This window comes from Chelonia mydas, chromosome 7 (genome assembly GCF_015237465.2).
Source record: "Chelonia mydas isolate rCheMyd1 chromosome 7, rCheMyd1.pri.v2, whole genome shotgun sequence".
Classification (NCBI taxonomy): Eukaryota; Metazoa; Chordata; order Testudines; family Cheloniidae; genus Chelonia; species Chelonia mydas.
In genome coordinates, this window is record NC_057853.1 from 122,572,307 (window position 1) to 122,590,946 (window position 18,640).

General features: G+C 67.7%; 1 protein-coding gene across 3 annotated transcripts in view; it reads right to left on the reverse strand.

Moving 5' to 3' along the window:
- The window catches only part of CRTAC1 (cartilage acidic protein 1), a 38,733-nt gene extending 20,507 nt beyond the window's left edge, over nt 1-18,226 (reverse strand). For all 3 annotated transcript variants that reach the window (XM_037905495.2, XM_037905498.2, XM_037905496.2), the window contains exons 1-4: nt 18,170-18,226; nt 9,361-9,554; nt 5,000-5,196; nt 310-440 (exon numbers count right to left, since the gene is read on the reverse strand). In XM_037905495.2, coding sequence (XP_037761423.1) covers nt 310-440; nt 5,000-5,196; nt 9,361-9,545 — 513 coding nt within the window. In that variant the 5' untranslated portion in view covers nt 9,546-9,554; nt 18,170-18,226. The remainder of the gene's footprint in view (nt 1-309; nt 441-4,999; nt 5,197-9,360; nt 9,555-18,169) is intronic.
- Nucleotides 18,227-18,640: the final 414 nt, after the last annotated feature.

Below are 18,640 nucleotides of genomic sequence, written 5' to 3' on the forward strand. Positions count from 1 at the left end.
CCGGGAGACAACTCCAGGGAAAGGCTCCAGGCCCCTAACAGCTGGGGGGGGGTGGAGGAGGGAGCTGGGGCCCTGGCAGCCGGGGGGGGGGGCACTTAGGGGGCAGAGGGCTGAGGCCAGGATGGGAGAGGCTCGGAAGTGCCACCTCGTCCCCACACAACCAGTGACAGCCTGGGAGGGGAGCGGGGGGGAGTTTGGGGAACAGAGCCTGATCCGGGTGGGAAGGAAGCTCCCCCCACACCCCCATGACCCCGCTGCGCCCACATCCTCAGCCCCGCGGGCCACCAGCCGGGCTCGCTGCCCACTCACCGCCCTGTCCACGCAGGCCACCGAGCGCCCGGCGAAGCGGCTGGCCACGGCCCGGTTCACCTCGTCACTCAGGAGGTCCTCCCAGCGCCCCGCCCGGAACTTGAACAGCTTGTCCGTGTAGGTGGCCAGGCCTGGGGGGGAGAGAGGGCCAGGGGGGCGAGTGGGGGGCAGGCCCCACAGAGGCTCATTCATTCTTTGCTGAAAGCACAAGTGTGCAGGGAGAGGAGCAGGGGAGGAGCTGGCTTGGCGTGGATCTGCCCGGGCAGGGGGCAACGTGTGGGGGGGGCGCTGCAGAACCCCCACTGTACTGCCCTGGGGAGTCCACCAAGGTCACAGCACCCAGGCCCTGCTCTCTGGAGCCCCCCAGCCCTGCCGGGGCCCCTCAATCCCGGCCCCCAGCCCCGCCGGGGCCCCTCAATCCCGGCCCCCAGCCCCGCCGGGGCCCCTCAATCCCGGCCCCCAGCCCCCGCTCGCCTTTCCAGGGGGCTGGTGCCCAGTGGCGCAGGGGCAGGGGCTGCTCCAGCGAAGGGCTGCCCGGCAGAACGAACTCATTAAGGTGAGCTGTGCAGAGCCTCGTAGATCAAGCAGCGGAAGGGGAAATCAATGGCAGGGCCCGCGGCCGCAGGCCAGCCGACAGGAGTAATGGGACTGCTTGATTTAGGGACAGGCAACGCGCTGGCAGCTGCAGCCTGGGTAATTAGGTGTGTCAGGAAGACGGATCCATGGTGAGGAGTTCAGGTTGATGGCCACATGGCCCCCACTCAGCAGGGCCCCCAATGCCAAGAAAAACAAGGGGGGACCCCTCTGACGGGGGCCTGTGCCCTTCCCATGGAGCCTGGGGGACCCCATTTCAGACACGCATCCCCGAGTTGTTAGTGGCTCCGAGAGCCGCACCAAAGCCAGGCCAGGAGAGCCCCTGCCCCAGCTCGGAGCTCAATGCACCGGGGCCCAGAGCCCCAAGGGAGAGGTGGAGGTACCCAGCAAGACCGGGGGCCTGGCAGAGCATGAGTGGGCCCAACCCACAGAGACCCCCCCATGACCAGACCCCCCCCAGGCAGGGACGGGCCGCCGTGAGCTCCAGCTGCAGTGGCTGGGCAGGCTGGCGCTGTCCAGCGTGCCGGTGACTGTCTCCAAGGGAAGACACTGGGGCCAGGTGTTTGGAGGAGATTCCAGCGCACAATGGCCCCTGCCTCCAGGAGCCAGGCCGTTAGCAGGGGAGGAAGGGCTGTCAGGCCCTTGGCGAGCCATTGGACCTGCCCGTCGCACTTGGCGATGTGCCCACACGCAGCTGAGGGCACTGGCAGGCCCCATGACTCTGGCACTGCTCCCACCACGGCAGCGACTTGACACCGTCACACCCCTCCCCACTCCCTGGCAAGGTGCCCCATCACCGTCCCTGGTCACTGCAGGGGCAGGCCGAGGCCAGGGGCACGTGGAGCATTGGGCAGACTCCTGCAGTGCCAGTCGGGGGGCCAGGGCAGGGCAGCCGGGGGCCATGGCCTGAGGGGAAGCACTGGCCCCTGGAGATGGAGTGCAGGGAATAAGAGGCAGCTGCCCTGGCCTTGTGCGAGGGGTGTGAGATGGGCAGCCGCCTCAAATGCCATGGCAGGAGGTGGGGCATACGAGGGGTTAAGGGACAGCCCCTATCGCTACCCTGGGGATGGGGCTATGGGAACTAGTCAGCCCATCCCCGGCCTGGTGAGCAGCGCCCCGCAGCACCCCCTCGTGCCAGACTGGGGGTATTGGGACATGCACCATGCACCCCTCTCCCCCGTTTCTCTTTGCCCCCAGCTTGACCCTAGTGCTGGCTCTGGGGAGAGGGCCCTGCACTGGGGCCTCCCCACAGCACCCCCGTGGGTAGGGGACCCCGTCCCAGCAGGGCCTCAGGGACGGTGGGCCCGCGGCGCGGCGGGGAGGGCTGGGGGCCGCAGGCGCTGCTGACTCAGCGGCTGCGCTGTCTCCGCGTCCCGGCCATGAATCAATGGAGTCACTCGACTGAGAAATTAACTCCAGGCTGCAGCCATCCCTCATGCGCCGAAGGTCACGGCAGCGCCGCATGGCAGGCCCAGGGCGGGTGCCCCGGATGCCTCCGGGGACTTCCCCCCCCCGGCCCCCCCATGAATTCCCAGTCCAGAGCTGTCTATGCGCCCTCCCGGGGACCCTCAGGCCTCTGATGCTCAACACAGGGACCCCCACACCCCTAGCCATGTGGGGTGGCATTGCGGGGGTGGCTGGGGTTCAGGATCCATGGGGGAGCTGGGCAGAGAATGGGGGGCCAGCTCCATGGCAGGGGGTGCAGGCTCTGTGGTGGCGTGGAGGGGATGGGCCACATGTTCTGTGGTGGGGGGTGCAGGACCATGGGCACTGTGGTGGGGCGGGTGGAGGAGCCATGGGTTCTGTGGCGCAGGGGGTCCGGGGGGGGTGGTTGACCCATGAGCTTGGTGGCGCGGGGTGCAGGGGGCCCGGGAGGGGTTTGACCCATGGGCTTCGGTGGCACAGGAGGTCTGGGGAGGGTGGAGGGGTTTGACCCATGGGCTCAGTGGTGCAGGGGGCCCGGGGGGGGTTCAACCCATGGGCTCAGTGGCGCAGGGGGCCCCGGGGGGGTTTAACCCATGGGCTCAGTGGCGCAGGGGGCCCGGGAGGGGTTTGACCCGTGGGCTCAGTGGCGCAGGGGGCCCGGGAGGGGTTTGACCTGTGGGCTCAGTGGCGCAGGGGGCCCGGGAGGGGTTTGACCCATGGGCTCAGTGGTGGGGCGGGTGGAGGAGCCATGGGTTCTGTGGCGCAGGGGGTCCGGGGGGGGGTGGTTGACCCATGAGCTTGGTGGCGCGGGGTGCAGGGGGCCCGGGAGGGGTTTGACCCATGGGCTTCGGTGGCACAGGAGGTCTGGGGAGGGGGGAGGGGTTTGACCCATGGGCTCAGTGGTGCAGGGGGCCCGGGGGGGGGGAGGGGTTTGACCCATGGGCTCAGTGGCGCAGGGGGCCCCGGGGGGGTTTAACCCATGGGCTCAGTGGCGCAGGGGCCCGGGGGGGTTTAACCCATGGGCTTGGTGGTGCAGGGGGCCCGGGAGGGGTTTGACCCATGGGCTCGGTGGCGCGGGAGGGGTTTGACCCATGGGCTCGGTGGTGCAGGGGGCCCGGGAGGGGTTTAACCCATGGGCTCGGTGGTGCAGGGGGCCCCGGGGGGGTTTAACCCATGGGCTCAGTGGCGCAGGGGGCCCGGGAGGGGTTCAACCCATGGGCTCAGTGGCGCAGGGGGCCCCGGGGGGGTTTAACCCATGGGCTCGGTGGTGCAGGGGGCCCGGGAGGGGTTTGACCCATGGGCTCAGTGGTGCAGGGGGCCCGGGAGGGGTTTGACCCATGGGCTCGGTGGCGCGGGAGGGGTTTGACCCATGGGCTCGGTGGTGCAGGGTGAAGGGGGCCTGGGAGGGGTTCGACCCATAGGGTCGGTGGCGCGGGGTGCAGGGGGCCCGGGGAGGGGGTTGACCCATGCACTTGGTGGCGCAGGGGGCCCCGGGGGGGTTTAACCCATGGGCTCAGTGGCGCAGGGGGCCCAGGAGGGGTTTGACCCATGGGCTCAGTGGTGCAGGGGGCCCGGGAGGGGTTCGACCCATGGGCTCAGTGGCGCAGGGGGCCCGGGAGGGGTTCGACCCATAGGGTCGGTGACGCGGAGTGCAGGGGGCCCGGGGAGGGGGTTGACCCATGGGCTCGGTGGTGCAGGGTGAAGGGGCCTGGGAGGGGTTCGACCCATAGGGTCGGTGACGCGGGGTGCAGGGGGCCCGGGGAGGGGTTTGACCCATGGGCTCGGTGGCGCGGGAGGGGTTTGACCCATGGGCTCGGTGGTGCAGGGTGAAGGGGCCCGGGAGGGGTTCGACCCATAGGGTCGGTGGCGTGGGGTGCAGGGGGCCCGGGGAGGGGGTTGACCCATGGGCTCAGTGGTGCAGGGGGCCCGGGAGGGGTTTGACCCATGGGCTCGGTGGTGCAGGGTGAAGGGGCCCGGGAGGGGTTTGACCCATAGGGTCGGTGGCGCGGGGTGCAGGGGGCCCGGGGAGGGGTTTGACCCATGGGCTCGGTGGTGCAGGGTGAAGGGGCCTGGGAGGGGTTCGACCCATAGGGTCGGTGGCGCGGGGTGCAGGGGGCCCGGGGAGGGGGTTGACCCATGGGCTCGGTGGCGCAGGGGGCCCCGGGGGGGGGGGAGGGGTTTGACCCATGGGCTCAGTGGTGCAGGGGGCCCGGGGGGGGGGGAGGGGTTTGACCCATGGGCTCAGTGGCGCAGGGGGCCCCGGGGGGGTTTAACCCATGGGCTCAGTGGCGCAGGGGGCCCGGGAGGGGTTCAACCCATGGGCTTGGTGGTGCAGGGGGCCCGGGAGGGGTTTGACCCATGGGCTCGGTGGCACGGGAGGGGTTTGACCCATGGGCTCGGTGGCGCGGGAGGGGTTTGACCCATGGGCTCGGTGGTGCAGGGTGAAGGGGCCCGGGAGGGGTTCGACCCATAGGGTCGGTGGCGCGGGGTGCAGGGGGCCCGGGGAGGGGGTTGACCCATGCACTTGGTGGCGCAGGGGGCCCCGGGGGGGTTGACCCCTGGGCTCGGTGGTGCAGGGGGCCCGGGAGGGGTCTGACCCATGGGCTCGGTGGCGCAGGGGGCCCCGGGGGGGTTGACCCCTGGGCTCGGTGGCGGGGCGGGTGCAGCTCACCCGAGAAGGCGTTGTTGGTGTTGAGGAAGTAGATCTCCTCGCGCCCGTCCCCGTCGATGTCGCAGGCTGCCACGCCGATGGCATTGCCCTGGCGATCCCGCAGCGCGTAGTACGGGGAGCTGCGCTCGTCCGGCGCCAGATTCACCAGCCGCTGCCGCGCCCGGTCATACTTCAGCACCAGGTTGGGCCCATTGTACCTGGGGGGCGAGCGGGAGCGCTGGGGCAGGCATGGGGGACCCACCCCAGCCTGTGCCTTGGGGCTGGCTGGCAAGGCGGGCCTGGGCCCCCAGAGGGTTTGGGGTGGCCCCAAGGCCCTTTCCTTGAAGCCCCCACTTGAGCCCTGCCATGGGGAGGGAGTGGCACCGCCCGCCTGGTGCCAGCTTGGAGGGCTGCCGGGCGCTCACCAGGGGCTGCAGGGAAGAGCGTGCCCTCCGCTGCCCGGGGGCTGGGGCAGCACGGAGGGGCCGCGGCGCTGGGGAATGGCTTGGGGCAGTCTCAGGCTACGTGATCCCCGCTGGCCCAGGAATCTAGAAATCAGCAGGAACCCCTGGAGCCCGAGGGCTGGGCAGGACCAGGCTGTGCCCAGCCCCACAGGGAGATGGACGCCCTCTCCAACTGCCCCCCACAGCAAGCCCTGGCTGGCAGGAGCTCGTTCCCTGCACCCCCAGAGGCAGGAGGGCGGCAGTGGCTGGGCAGGAAGGACCAAGCGGGGGTGCTGCTGGTTGGGGGGGATCCTGGAACAAGCTGGGGGTGGTGGTGAGGTGCTGGGCAGCTTCTGCCCCTAACTGAGCCCCACCCTGCCTGGCAGCACGGGGCCTGGCACCGCGCCCGCCTGCTTGAGCGCCAGCAGGGGAGGATCAGGGTGGCCACCTCCAGCCCTGCCACACAGCAGTGCCGGGGCAGGGGGTCCCAGCCGGGCAGCGGGGGGAGCTGCAGGCATGGCCGGGGGAGACACCCCATGCCCCCCCCACCTCCTGTCAGGCCCTGGGAGGCACCATGTACCCTCGCTGCAGGATCACCCCCATCACCTGGCCCCTAACGGTGGAGGGTCACTGCCCACCCCTCTGCCCCACATGGCCAGGCCATGAATGCAGTGGGTGCTGCCCGGGCCACCCAAGTGGCCTGCTGCTGCTCAGAGATGCCGCTCCCTGGCATGAGTGAGGTGACTGGCCCCATCTGGCCTCTGCCCTGCCGTGGGGCCGACAGGCTCCAGCGGTCAGAGTTGCCCGCTCCCCCCGAGCACCCTGCCAGCACGCAAGGAAACAGCTGGGCGCAGCAGCAGGGCTGGCCCCTCTGCTCACCACCCCAGAACTGGCTGCCCCAGGCAAGGCTCAGTGGGGCTGGGCCCCCCAGCTGAGGGAGGAGCAAGACTGCACCATGGCCTCAGGGCAGGGGCAAGCACGGCACAGTGAGGGGCAGCCACAGGGGGCCGGGCCCAGGCCCACAGCTCCGGTGCCAGCGATCCAGGCGGCTGCCCCGGAGGGAGAGGAGCCTCTCTGGGCCCTGCTGCCCCGGAGGAAGCCTGGGCGCTCGGGGAGAGGGTGGTCGGGCCCTGGACTCAGCAGCTCCCCCCAGAGGCTGCACCTGCCGGCCAAGGGCACGGCTGTGGACAGGTCGGGGCGCTGCCCTGCTGGGGCCCCTGGGGCACAGCCTGGGGGAGGACATGGCCCAGTGCCAGGAGCGGAGCGTTCGCCCCTCTGCAGACTCCGTGCCGTGCCCTGCCCCCTCCAGCCACGGGGCAGCCCTAGAGCAGGACCTGGGCGCCGTGGCAGCCGGCAGGGCAAGGCCCCTCCACAGGAGATTTGGGGAGGCCTGGAACAAGACAGACCCCGGCTGAGCTCTGCCCACCCCGGAGGGGCCCTGCCCTGCCCTCAGCTCCAGTAAACACATTACACAAGTGGCGCCAGGGCTGGTTACACAACCCTGCTTCCAGCGGCTGCTGACTCTGCTCCGCACAGCATGGGAGGGGAGCAGCCCAGCTCCCGGGGGCCGGGGGAGGGAGGAGCAACAGCCTGCACTTCCAGCCCAGCCGCACCCCCCCAGGAACGCAGACTACCCCCCCGCGACATGCCTGCCCCACGCGGCGAGAGCCGAGGCCTTGATGCCCCAGCCCCCGGGAGCTGGGGCTCTGGCTGAGCTGGGGTCCCTCCAAGCAGCCCGGTCAGGGCAGGGCTAAGGGCCATCGTGGGATTGGGGGGAGCACTTCCGGGGGTGCTGCTTGGGCCTCTCTTGTTCAGGGGATACAGGCCTCAGGGACAGTGCTCCAGCCCCACCCCTACTCCTGGGTAGTGGGGGCAGGCCAGCGGGCACTGTCCAGCGTGGTGAGGCCCACGTTCCCCCACACCGGACCGTGGCACGGGGCACTGCTCGTGGGGGAGCAGTCGAGCCTCCCGCCACCCAGCCAGACCCCCGTGCCGCCCTAACGAGGGAAAGCCCCTGTCCGTCTGCTCGGCACGATCAGTCACCACCTCCCAGCACCGCTGAACGAGCCGGAGCACGGGGAGCAGCTGCTGCTGTGCCCGGGGGTGCATGGCCCCCCGCGCTGCCCTCACCTGGAGACACCCACCCAGGGGTGCTGCGGGCAGCCAGGAGCTGTCCCTCTGAGATAATCCGACTCGGGCACAGCAAGGGCTGGGGGGGGGGAAGAAAACGGGGGGCAGCACCTCGGCTGGGTGAGGATGGGCATTTACAGGGCCAGGTCTTACCCAGCCAAGCAACAGCAGCAGAGCTGGGAACCCCCCCCCCCCCGCCCCAGCTGGCCAGGCCGTTGGCCACCCAGCAGGGTCCCCCAGGGTAGGGACAGACCAGTCCTCAGCTGCCCCAGGGTGGGGGCAGGGCACAGCTGGAAGCCAGAGCCTGGCACACAGAGACCACGGCAGAGATGGAAACTCCCTGGTCAGGCACCTCCAGCCCGACTGTCTGATGGGGCCTTCGCCAGCTGGGCCCCCAGCCAGATCCATGGGCAGGGGAGCCCATGGGGCATGCTGTGGGTTCCTGCTGCAACGGGGCCCAGAACCCGCCTCCAAGTGCCCACAGGGCCCAAACGAGGCCACACGGGGCAGGGGGGGCAGGGACCTCAGCCCCCTGCAATGTGTGTTGGGGGGGGCTTTAAACACTGAGCCCCGGGCGTGACTCCGGCTCTCCCACCTGCCACAGCCTCTCAGGCGGTCTACACTGCCATTAGCCCCCCTGCGAGCCTCCTCCAGCCCCTGGCCGATGCGGGGCACACCAAGCGGGTCGGCCGTGTCAGCAGGGTTCTGGCCTGGGCAGCGCGGCTCTCGCTGGGCTTTGCTGGCTTCCCTTCTCCCCCTGTTGGCGCTGGGGGGCCCGGTGGCAGGGCCACGACAAGGGTCTGGGGGTGATACCCAGAGATCCAGCTCTGGGGCTGCTGTGGGTGGGAGGAGCGAGCAGCAGGAGGGCTCCACGCAGCGGCTAGGGCCCAGGCAGCCATGCCCCACAGCCGCTGGACGGGGCTGGCAGGCCTGGGTTGTGGGGGTATCCGTGGGGGATGGACCGAGGGCCACGAGATCCACAGACCTAGCTGGTTACGTGTGCAGACACCCCTGGGCACGCACCCCCCCCCACACGCAGTGCTGGCAGGTTCCCTCCCTCAGTGCACCACCGCCAGGCCCCTCCACAGCCAGCTCCCATGGGTGCTGCAGAGGACAGGGTGTGCAGGGAGCAAAGGGCTGGCCTGCACCCAGGGGCCCTGCTGAGGGGGCCCCAGTAAAGGGCTATACAAAACCTCCAGCCCATCAGCAGCATCACAGGTGAGTGGGGCCCCAGCCCAAGAGGGATGAGCTGGTAGCGCCCTGCAGAAGGGACCTGGAGGCCCGGGCACCCTGCCACCCTTCCTGCGCCACCCCCCATCTCCCATTGGAGGCCGAGTGGGTCATGGGTGGGGCTGAGTCCCCGAGTCAACGGGCCTCTCTCGTGGGGCGGGAGCCCCACACGGCCAGGCTGGGGAGACATGGCAGGGGCGGAAGGGCAGCCCAGCGTGCCATGGAAAGCCCACTGGAGACTGGGCACGGGAGCAGGCAGCCGGGGCCCTGTCCTGGGGCACTGCTCTTTTTCGGAGGAGTGAAATGCACAAACGGGCCCCTGTGACACCTCCCCAGGGCGCTGGCTGCCAGAGGCTTTTCCCTCGCCGGGGCCCTGCCACCGGCCCAGAGCACCTCCTCCAGCCAGACACGCCCCAGGCCAGAGACAGTGCCCGGGAGCCGGGCAGCCAGGATGGGAGCTCAGCTCCGCCCCATCCCATGCCAGGGTTGGGCACCCGAGCCCTGGCCCAGCCCCAGGGCGGAGGGAAGGGTGGGACCGGGAGCACCAGGGACCCTGCTCCCCCACCCCCCGCTACCCACCCTGCCACCACGATCTCCAAGTCCCCGTCGGCATCCACGTCGGTGACGGCCACGCCGTAGTTGAGCTGCGTGGGGTTGCTGTCGTAGTCGGGCGGGAGGACATGGCTGGTGACGGCCGTGAACGTGGCCTCGCCACGCTGGGAGCCCTCGCCGGGCCACGCTAGCCACAGCAGCAGCCACAGCATCTTCGGCACCTGGAACCAGACCCATATGGGGCTCAGCCTGGGCCACACCCGAGCGCCTGGCCCCTGCCCAGCCTCCCGGCCCTTTACCTCCCCCCGTGACAAAGCGGGACTGTTCTTAATGGTTCCTCTGAATACTGTAGGGGTGCCTCAGTTTCCCCTAGGCAGTTCTTAAGTCCCTAGGGGGTGGGATAAGGGGGTGTAATGGTTGCAGAGCAAAGGGCCAGGGTACATAAATGGCGACACCCTGTCTCCTGGCCACTGATGGCCTGGGCCCTTCCCCCTGGCAAGGTGAGAGCTAAAGGGTTGGAGAACAAAGGGATCTGGTGACCTCCTGGCCCAGGAAAGGGACAAAGCCCAGAGGAGGAGGGGCTGGAGGGAGTTTCAGTTTGGGGCTGGCTGGGACATGGAGTGAAGGGCAGACGGGGTTGTCTGGCTCACTGCCCCCCAAAATGGGCCCAGCTAAGAGGTCCTGTTCTCTGCACCTACAAGCTGTGTTAGACCATGTTCCTGTCGTCTAATAAACCTTCTGTTTTACTGGCCGGCTGAGAATTGCGTCTGACTGTGGAGTTGGGGGGCAGGACCCTCTGGCTTCCCAAGGACCCCACCCCCCCAGACACCAGCCAGAGCATGCTGCTGTTTGAGCCTCCACACCCATCCCTTGCCCCTCAGCTGCCATCACATCACTGCCCCCACCCTGCCCCCAGGCCCAGCTGCCCCAGAGTTCAGCCCCTCAAAGGCCCCCATGCGGGGAGGTCAGCGCTACAGCCGGCACCCAGGGCTGGGCTACGCCCTGGCTGCCTGTCCACGCTGGCCTGTGCCCCCAGGCAGGGACTGGTCCCGTGCCCGGCTGGCCCGGTCCCGTGCCCAGCTGGCCCAGGGCAGGCAGCTGAGCCACTTGCGCCGAGGGTGCAGCTGGCTCTGGGGTGCCCGTTTTCTCGTGCGGACCAGGCCCCGGGGACCAGGCGAGGCCGCTGGGGGAGCACAGCCACACGCTGCGCAGGGCAACCAGACAGCAAGGCTGGGCCGGGAGACGGGCCTGCCCAGCCCAGCGCAGCGACCGCAGCACGAGCTCCCCAGGCCCTGGCCCTCAGCCCCGGGGACATGGCTGAGACTACCACGACCTGAGAGCCCCCAGCCCATAGACTGGGCAGCTTCCCCGGCTCCTGCACCCACAGACCTGGCCAGCAGGCACCTGCGTGGCTGGGCCTGGGACCCGTCCCCCCCTGCAGCTCCCCCTGGGGCCGGAGTGGGGCTGTTCTTGTGGCCGAAGGCAAATGGCAGGGCTGCAAGGCTGGCCAGGGGCCCACGCTGTCTAGCAGGCCGGGCTGAGCGAGGACAACGTGAGCCAGGTCAGACAGGAGAGGAGCGTCCCAGACCCAGCACCGCTGGGGGCCAGGCCATGCAACGGCAACTTGCCCGGGAAAAGCTCCCGCCTGCCCAGGCTTTGCATTAGCTCTCGCCCAGCGGAGGGCACTGGTGCCCGCGGGGCAGCTCCACAGAGCCCTCGCACTGTGCACAGCTGTGCCCGGACAGGGCCGTGGGGCAGGAGCAGACCCAGAGCGAGGCAGGCGCTGCTGACATTACGCCGTGATGCTCTGTAAGGAAGACGTGCTCTGGCCTGCGTGTCCCAGACCCGTCTCACGAGGGAGAGCAGGAAGAGAAGGGCTCAGCTGGGCACAGGCTGAGTCCAGCCTTGGAGAGCTGGCCCGGGGGGGTGGGGAGGGGAGCAGCAATCTGCTCAGCGGGGGTGGGGACACAGCCCAGTGCTGGCAAAGGGTGACTGGCTGGAACAAGGGGACGGTCAAGGACGTTGGAAGGAACCGATTCCGCACTCAGCACCGTTAGCAGGTGGAACTCTCTGCCACAAGAGCTGCAGAGTGTAAACAATGAGACTTCTCCATGGCTCATGAGCACATCCCCCAGGCCACCCGCCAGTGAAATGCTGACGACTGTGAACCCCCTGACGGGGCAAGAGCCAGCCACAGTCCCCGAGGGCGGCAGCCCCTTCCCGCACAGCGGGAGGCCCTCCGCCTGGTCTGGTCTACCTGTGTTCTGGCAAGAGCCGGAGAGGAGCCCTGCCGGCTGAGCCGGGGGGAGCAGGAGCCTTGGCAACATTGGCTCAGCCACACCCAGCTCAGCCAGCCGGGCGCGGACGCCCCTTGGCAGCGGGCGCAGGGGATTTCCCGGGGACAGGCCGGCTGCAGCAGAGCCTCTGGGGCAACCCCGGGAGGGCGTTCAGGGCTGCGGACGCCAGCCGGTCCCCCGGACAGCCCGGATGGCCATAGGGTGAAAGGTCACCCCGGCCATAGGAGCTGCCTGGCTGGAAGGGGCGTGTGAATGGCAGAACAAGGAGGGGTCCATTTCCAGACTCCATGGATTCAAGCGCCCAGGTGTTGTGATTCAGGGCTTGTGGCAGAGTTGGCTGCCTCCTGAGCACCCCCTTGGGGCCTAGGGTGGTGCTGCAGTGCCCTGCCTCAGTTTCCCCATGTTTCTGGCTCTCTCAAACAGTTCTCCTCCAGGTCGGCAGCACCCCTTGCTGGGCTGGATTTATTCCAACAACAAAATCACTCCCAAAAAAGCTTTTACACCTGCCTCCTGCCTGTACTCCCAGCCTTCCCCGCTGGGGCCCCCAGGCCTTCCCCACGAAGACACAGAGTTCCTGGCCCCTCACTCTGGTGGTGTCCCCCCCCCCCCCCCCCCCCGAGTACCCCCCCCCCCCCCCGAGTACCCCCCCCTTCTCCATTTACCACAGCTCTTCCAGGGGAACTGGCTCCACCACACCCCAGGAGAGGCAGCAGGGAGGAGATGGAGCACCAGTCCCATCTCCAGGTGCTCCAGGGCCTTGGGAGTCCCTGAGATGAACCCACAGCCACCCGGACCCTTGCTGCTGTGAGCCCCGGCACGCAGCAGCCAGCGTGGCGCTAACACCCTCCCCAGGGCAGGGAGGAAGTGCAGAGTGGGGATGCCCCTAGGAGGGGCCAACTGCCAGGCTGGAGCACCAGGTGAGAGCTGCCCTCAGCCCCCGGCAGCCCTGGCCCTGAGACACCTAGGGCAGCTCAGCACTCACGGACGGGGATGCCCGCAGCCCCTCACGAGGCACCACCATCAGCCCAGCTGCTGGCTCCCCACCTCCACTCAGCCAGGACCAGCGTCTTCCCAGCCGCTGAGCTTCACACCCAGGGCACATCACTGAAGTCAAAGGACTTTGTCTTGCAGCAGTGCCAGCTCTCAGCGGCTGGCACGCTCAGGAGGGCTGGCTGGCAGCTCCCACTCACCCGCGCCTGGCAGACTCCAGAACCTGGCCCAATCTCAGCACGAGAGAGATGTGTGGACAGCATGGCTTGGAGCCAAACGGGACGTGTACGATGGTAGGGTCGAGGCCCCAGCTGGGACTGGGCTGAGGTGCCAGGCGCTGCACAGACAGGGCAGAGCTGGCCTCACTCAGTGAGTTCCCAGGGCATGGGCACAATGATTCCCGGACAGCCGCTGGATCATTGCAGCCAGGGTGGGGTCTGTAGTACAAAATTCCCCAGGCAATTTCTAGAGGGGGAAGCCAGAGCCCCTGAGAAGGAGCTGGTCAGTCCCAGCCAGGCAGCACGGTGCTCCCAGTAACAGGCCAGGCGGAGTGTGACACTTTGTACCTCATGGGAACACTCTACAGCCCCATGTTCGTCCTTATAAGATTGTGTGGTATCCAGTGCAAAGTTTGTCACATCAGGTGTCTTCGGAAGGCTTGTGATGCCCTGAGCAGTGTTATAGGTTATACAGTTACACGTACATCGTTATGAGGCTGAGTGTGTCCTCATGGCTTAAAACAAGCCCAGGCAAAAACTCTCCAAGAGCAGAGGCAGTTCACACCTCATCACGGCAGGTATGGAACAAACCCTGCCCAGCCCCACGGGAACAAAGGACGCTGGCCTAGGTGGCAACAAAAGGATCTGTTGGACTCTCCAGTGAGTCACCCCCCTTCCCATGGCCAGTTGGGGACTACGATGAGGTAATGCTCACCTGACTCTGAAGAGGAGGGGGCAAAGCCAAGAGAGAAGAACGAACATGATAAAAGGGAGAGATGTTTGCCATGCTCTTCCTCTCTCTTCCATCTATATCCACAGACACCACCACCAAGTGACTGAAGCGCTGATCAAAGGGGAGAGCCTGGCTGAAGGGCAACCAGCCAGCCTGTGGTGAGAAGCATCTAAGTTTGTAAGGGCACTGAAAGCGTTAAGATCAGCTTCGAATGAGTTTTGCTTTTATTTCGTTTATAAGTCAAAATATAAGTCAGACTTGGTCAATCACTTAATAAATCTGTTGGTTTCTTCTACCTGAAGCAGCGTTTGGTTTGCAGCGTGTCAGAGACTCCGCTTGGGATAACAAACCTGGTGTATGTCAATTTAACAAAGAAATCGACAAACTCATAAGCTTGCAGCATCCGGGGGCATAACTGGACACTGCAAGACGGCGGTTCCTGGGGTTGTGTCTGGGACCGGAGCTATTGGCTAGTGTCATTCGGTTGCACAATCCAAGGCGCAGCTGACACGCCAGAGGCTGTGCGTGACCAGCCCAGGCGTGGGGGTTCTCACAGCAGAGCAGGGTCAGGCTGGCTCCCAGAGTCACGGATTGGAGTGACCCAGCAGATCTCTGGTCCAGATAACACCGGGGAACGTCACACCGAGCCATTCCCATGGCGCAGCAGCAGCTCCTCTGGGGGCATAACGCAGCCTCTTGGCTCCGAGCCAGAGGGACACTGAGCAGAGCTGTGTGCCCCTTGGCCCTTTGCCCCCAGCTCCAATGCCCTCAGGGCCAGCGAGGCCATCACCAAAGGGCCTGGCTCTTAGCCCAGGGACGGGCAGCCCCACAGGTGCCCCAGTGTGAGCTCAGGCCAGATACCCACTGTGGGGCAGTAACAGAGGCCGTGCTCTGCTGGCCTGAGAGGCTGGAAGGACACCCCCCCCCCCGGGAGACGAGGGCTGGGTTCGCTGAGTGATTCAGGCAGTGGCCTGCAACCCTGGAGGTCGATTCCTGGCTCTGCGGCAGACCCTGTGTGGCCTTGGCCACTCTGTCGCTCTGGCCGTGGGGCGCCCGGCCTGGTGGCTGGGGCGAGGGTAAACAGAGTACTGGTGTGAGATGCCCAGCACTATGGACCTGGGGGCTAGAAAAGCCCCTCCCTTGCGAGGTCGTGGGGAGAGATGGGAGCGGCTGGATCACCCTGTGCAATAAGGGCGTTCGGTGGAGGTTCATGGCTCCCCCCGAGACCAGCCAACAGCCGCCCGTGCTGTTGGGGCCATTAACAACAGGACTAGGTGTGCATCACAACAGAGACAGGCAGGCAGCTGGATCCCCTGGGCTCAACTTGACCAGCCGCTGGCAGGCTCAGGACTCGGCCTGAGACTAGCTTGTCATTACCTGAGACAGGAGGATGTGATCGGCACCAAGCGCGGGGCCAGCTCATTGCGCACCCGGCCCTCGGATTTGGCTAATTAAACTAATACATCAGAGGGCTCCTTGGCAAGATTGGGAGGGAAAAGCCCATTAATTAGCAAAACCTGTCACACTGCACACACCTCCACCAGCACCTCCCACACCATCCACCCCCACCCCAGCCCTGCCCTGGGGAAGAGGCTCATGCAGGAGGCAGAGTCTGCATGGGCAGGTGGCAGGACAGAGCCTGGCCCTTGTGGGTGCCCCTGGGCAGGGGGGTGCTGGCACCCCCACACTCTGGGCAGTCCCTCGCTCCCTGAAGCTCTTGCTCTCTCCAGCTTGCCCCCCCGCCCAGCTGCAGGCAAAATCCTCCAGGGCTGATGGAGCCTTTCCAGGAGGGAACAATGTCCCTGATTGGCAACAACAGGCCTCCCCAGGGATCCACTCCTTAGCGACACCCAGGGGGGCAGTGTGGCCTGGAGCCAGCTCCCTGCGGGGGACTGCGCAGGACCCTGGGCTGGGAGCAGGGAGAAGCCAAGCACGTGTCCCACGGCTCCCAAGGGCAGCCAGGTTTGGCTGTGTGGAGCTGGAGGGTGCTGTGCCCAGCACCTGCAGGCTGCAGCCTGGCTCTGCCCGGGTCCCATGCCGCACAGACCCATGGCCAGGCTCGCCTCAAAAAACACGTCTCCCGGCAGCCTCTCAAAGGGCTGCAACCCCCGAGGGCCTGCAGCTCCCACTGACTGTGCTCAGCCCCATGGGCTCTACCCTGGGGCACCTGCTGCAGGAGACACGGGCAGGACGGGGCCCAGGTGCCATCAGAGATGATCCCACAGGCACGGGGTGGGGCCGGGGGCATCCTGCAGCAGGGGCGGGGGCCGTGTCCCGCAGCGCAGCTCTGTGCGGCCCAGCAGCAAGGTCACAGCCCGTAAGGACAGGGACGGCCGCCCCACGCAGCACCGCCTCGCTCAGTCTGCCCATCCACCCCAACCCCAGGTGGGACCTGGCAGGGCTGGGGGCCAAGTGAGCAACTGAAAACAGCCCCTGGGCCCAATGCCAGCAGACCCCTGGGTGGCTGCCCCTGCCCTGACCCCCAGGGAGTCAGCCCAGCAGCGAGCGCCATCATGCCACAGCTAGGCCCAGAGCTGCAGCCAGCCCTTGGGCCCAGACAGGGGGACCTCACTCCTGCATGGGATAAACCCAGAGCCAGAAAACAAGGGCGGGGCAGGGCAGCCTGGGACCCAGGCCAAAACAGTCACCCTGACCCCTCCCCACTAACCCAGCCCAGCTGCAATGGGGTGCCCTTTGCTGGGGACAATAACCCCAGGCTCCCACCTCTGCCTAGTCCCCCCCATCACACTTCCAGGGCAGGGAACAAAGCACAAGGGGCAGACCCAAGGGCCAGATGTGGGGCTCAGAGCTCCTGGGCAGCCTTCAGGGCCGGGAGGGGCATGAGGCTTCACCCTCAGGCAGGAGGTAGAGGTGAGCCTCAGAGAGTTCTTGGCCTGGCTCCAGAGCCCAGGGGCAGCCATGGGGCGAGGCCAGAGAGAAGAGGGGCACAGGGAGTAGGGGGTGCTGGAGTAAGCACCGCCTCCAGGGCAGGGAGCAGCCCAGTAAAGAGTGCTGTGCTGGCCTGGGCCGGCCCATGGGGCCCAATCCTGTGGGAATGGGGGAGGCAGAGACTGCTCTTTGGGGCCTCCCTGGGGGACACCAAGGGGGAGCGAGTGGCGACATCCCAGCCCCCCCAAGGCTCAGAGCAGCCAGGGCACCTAGCACTGAGCTGGGGTCACCTCTGCCAGAAGCTGGGGCTGGAAGATGGGATGGATCACTCCACTGTGCCTGGTTCCCTTCTCTCCCTCAAGCTCCTGGCACCAGGTGACTGACTCATGGCTCTCTCCTGTGGGCAGTCCAGATCCCACAGCCCCCCAGGTAGCCCCAACCTCTCCCACCCCCTTCAGAAGCTGCGCCCACAGGATGGGTGCCTGAGTATTCCAGGTGTCTGGGCAGGGGGAAGCACAGCCCGGGCCACCCCAGCCCCACCTTCTCCGTGTGCAGGGACCCCACCCCAAGTGGGCTGGGCCAGGTCACTTCCCAGCCATGGTGACAGTCCAGCACCCCTCGCAGCATCCTGGTGAGGTCACAACTCCCCAGCCACCACCTCGCCCTGGTGAATGGCATCACAGAGCGCCATGCAGCCACATGCCATGACCTCCCAGCACCCCAGTGAGGTTACAGCCCCCCCACTGGCAGCCCAGGGGGCTCATCCCACCCAAAGCTCTCCTGCTGGTCACTTCCAGGCACCGCTTGGAACCAGAGCCCAGCGAAGCGCCAGGTGCCCAGGTGGTGCCGCAGTGAACCCACGGTCCCAGCCCAGAGCCTGCAGATCCAGCCCAGGGCTGCAAGCAGCCGCTCACGCTGGACCCCAGCTGGAGGAATCCAGCCAAGCACCGCCAGGCCCAGGGTGTTCGGACCCCCAGAGGCGCTCGAGCTAGGGGTGCTGCCAAATCCCCTGGCTTGGCACGGTCTCCACCATATCCAGGGGCTATGGTCTGGTTCAGTGGCTCTCAGCCCCCCCACACTACACCCTGCTCCAGCCCCCCACTGACCCAGCCAGCACGGTCCCATCGCTGCACTGGGCAGCTCTGAGGGGCTGTAACCGGCAGAACCTGGATAGCCGGCTCCCCCAGCCAGTCTGGTGCCACTCGGCCCCCTCGGCTTTGGAGCCCTGGGCTCTGGGGCTCAGCCAGCTGCTAATGCAGTGTGGCGCTGGGCAGTCACCTTAGCATCCGAGCGCCAGCCCGACGGGACGTGGGCTCCTCTGAGGAGAGCGGCCACTTCCACCTGCAGGCTGCCAGCCAGCCGCCCGCTGTGCCAGGGGACTCTGCGGATAGAGAGCCCCCAACCCCACCAAGGGCCATCACCCCCCCCACCCCATGCCCTCCCATCCATAACCACTCCCTAGCATCCCTCCCCATGCCTGTCACCCACCCCCTTCCCTTGGCCCCAGCCATACCGCCTCCTTCCCCATCAGCCCCCCTCCCCAATATCCCTCACCCCAGCCACTGCCCCCACCCCATGGCAGCCCTTCGGGGAGGCAGAACAGAACTTTGCCCCAGGTGCTACCAAGCCCCCCACGCCCCGCCCCCTGCGCCCATCCCCGTCGCCTCCTGCCCAGCCTCGGGGAACCTGACCCGCCCACGGCTACTCACGGGGCCCGGCACAGCCCGCACGCTGCTCCCCGCTGCCGGCCCGGCTCCCGCGGCTGCAGCCCGGCCAGCCCCGCGGACCACTTATAGGGAGCCGGCCACGGCCCGGCGGCCAATGGGCTCGGGAGCTGCGCCGGCGGCGGCCAATGGGGAGCTGGGAGGCGGGGCCGGCGGCGCTGATTTACTACCCGGCGTGGCAGGAGCTCTCGGGGCCCGGGCGTGGAGGGGCGGTGGGGGCCCGGAGCTGCCCGGGCGGGTCCTGCAGCCGCCGGCGCCGCGGGGCCCCGGGGCGCTGCGCTCGCAGGACGGTAGCACGTGGCCCGGCAGCTCCCGGCCCCTGGACCCCCAGGTGCCCCCCGCACCCAGCCCTGGCCCTTTGCCTCCCCTTCCCTTGCTGCCCGAGGTGTGGGGCTGTCAGGCGAGCGCCCTGGGGGGCAGTCCTGGGCCCTCCCTGCCTGGAGCCAGGGGCTCGGG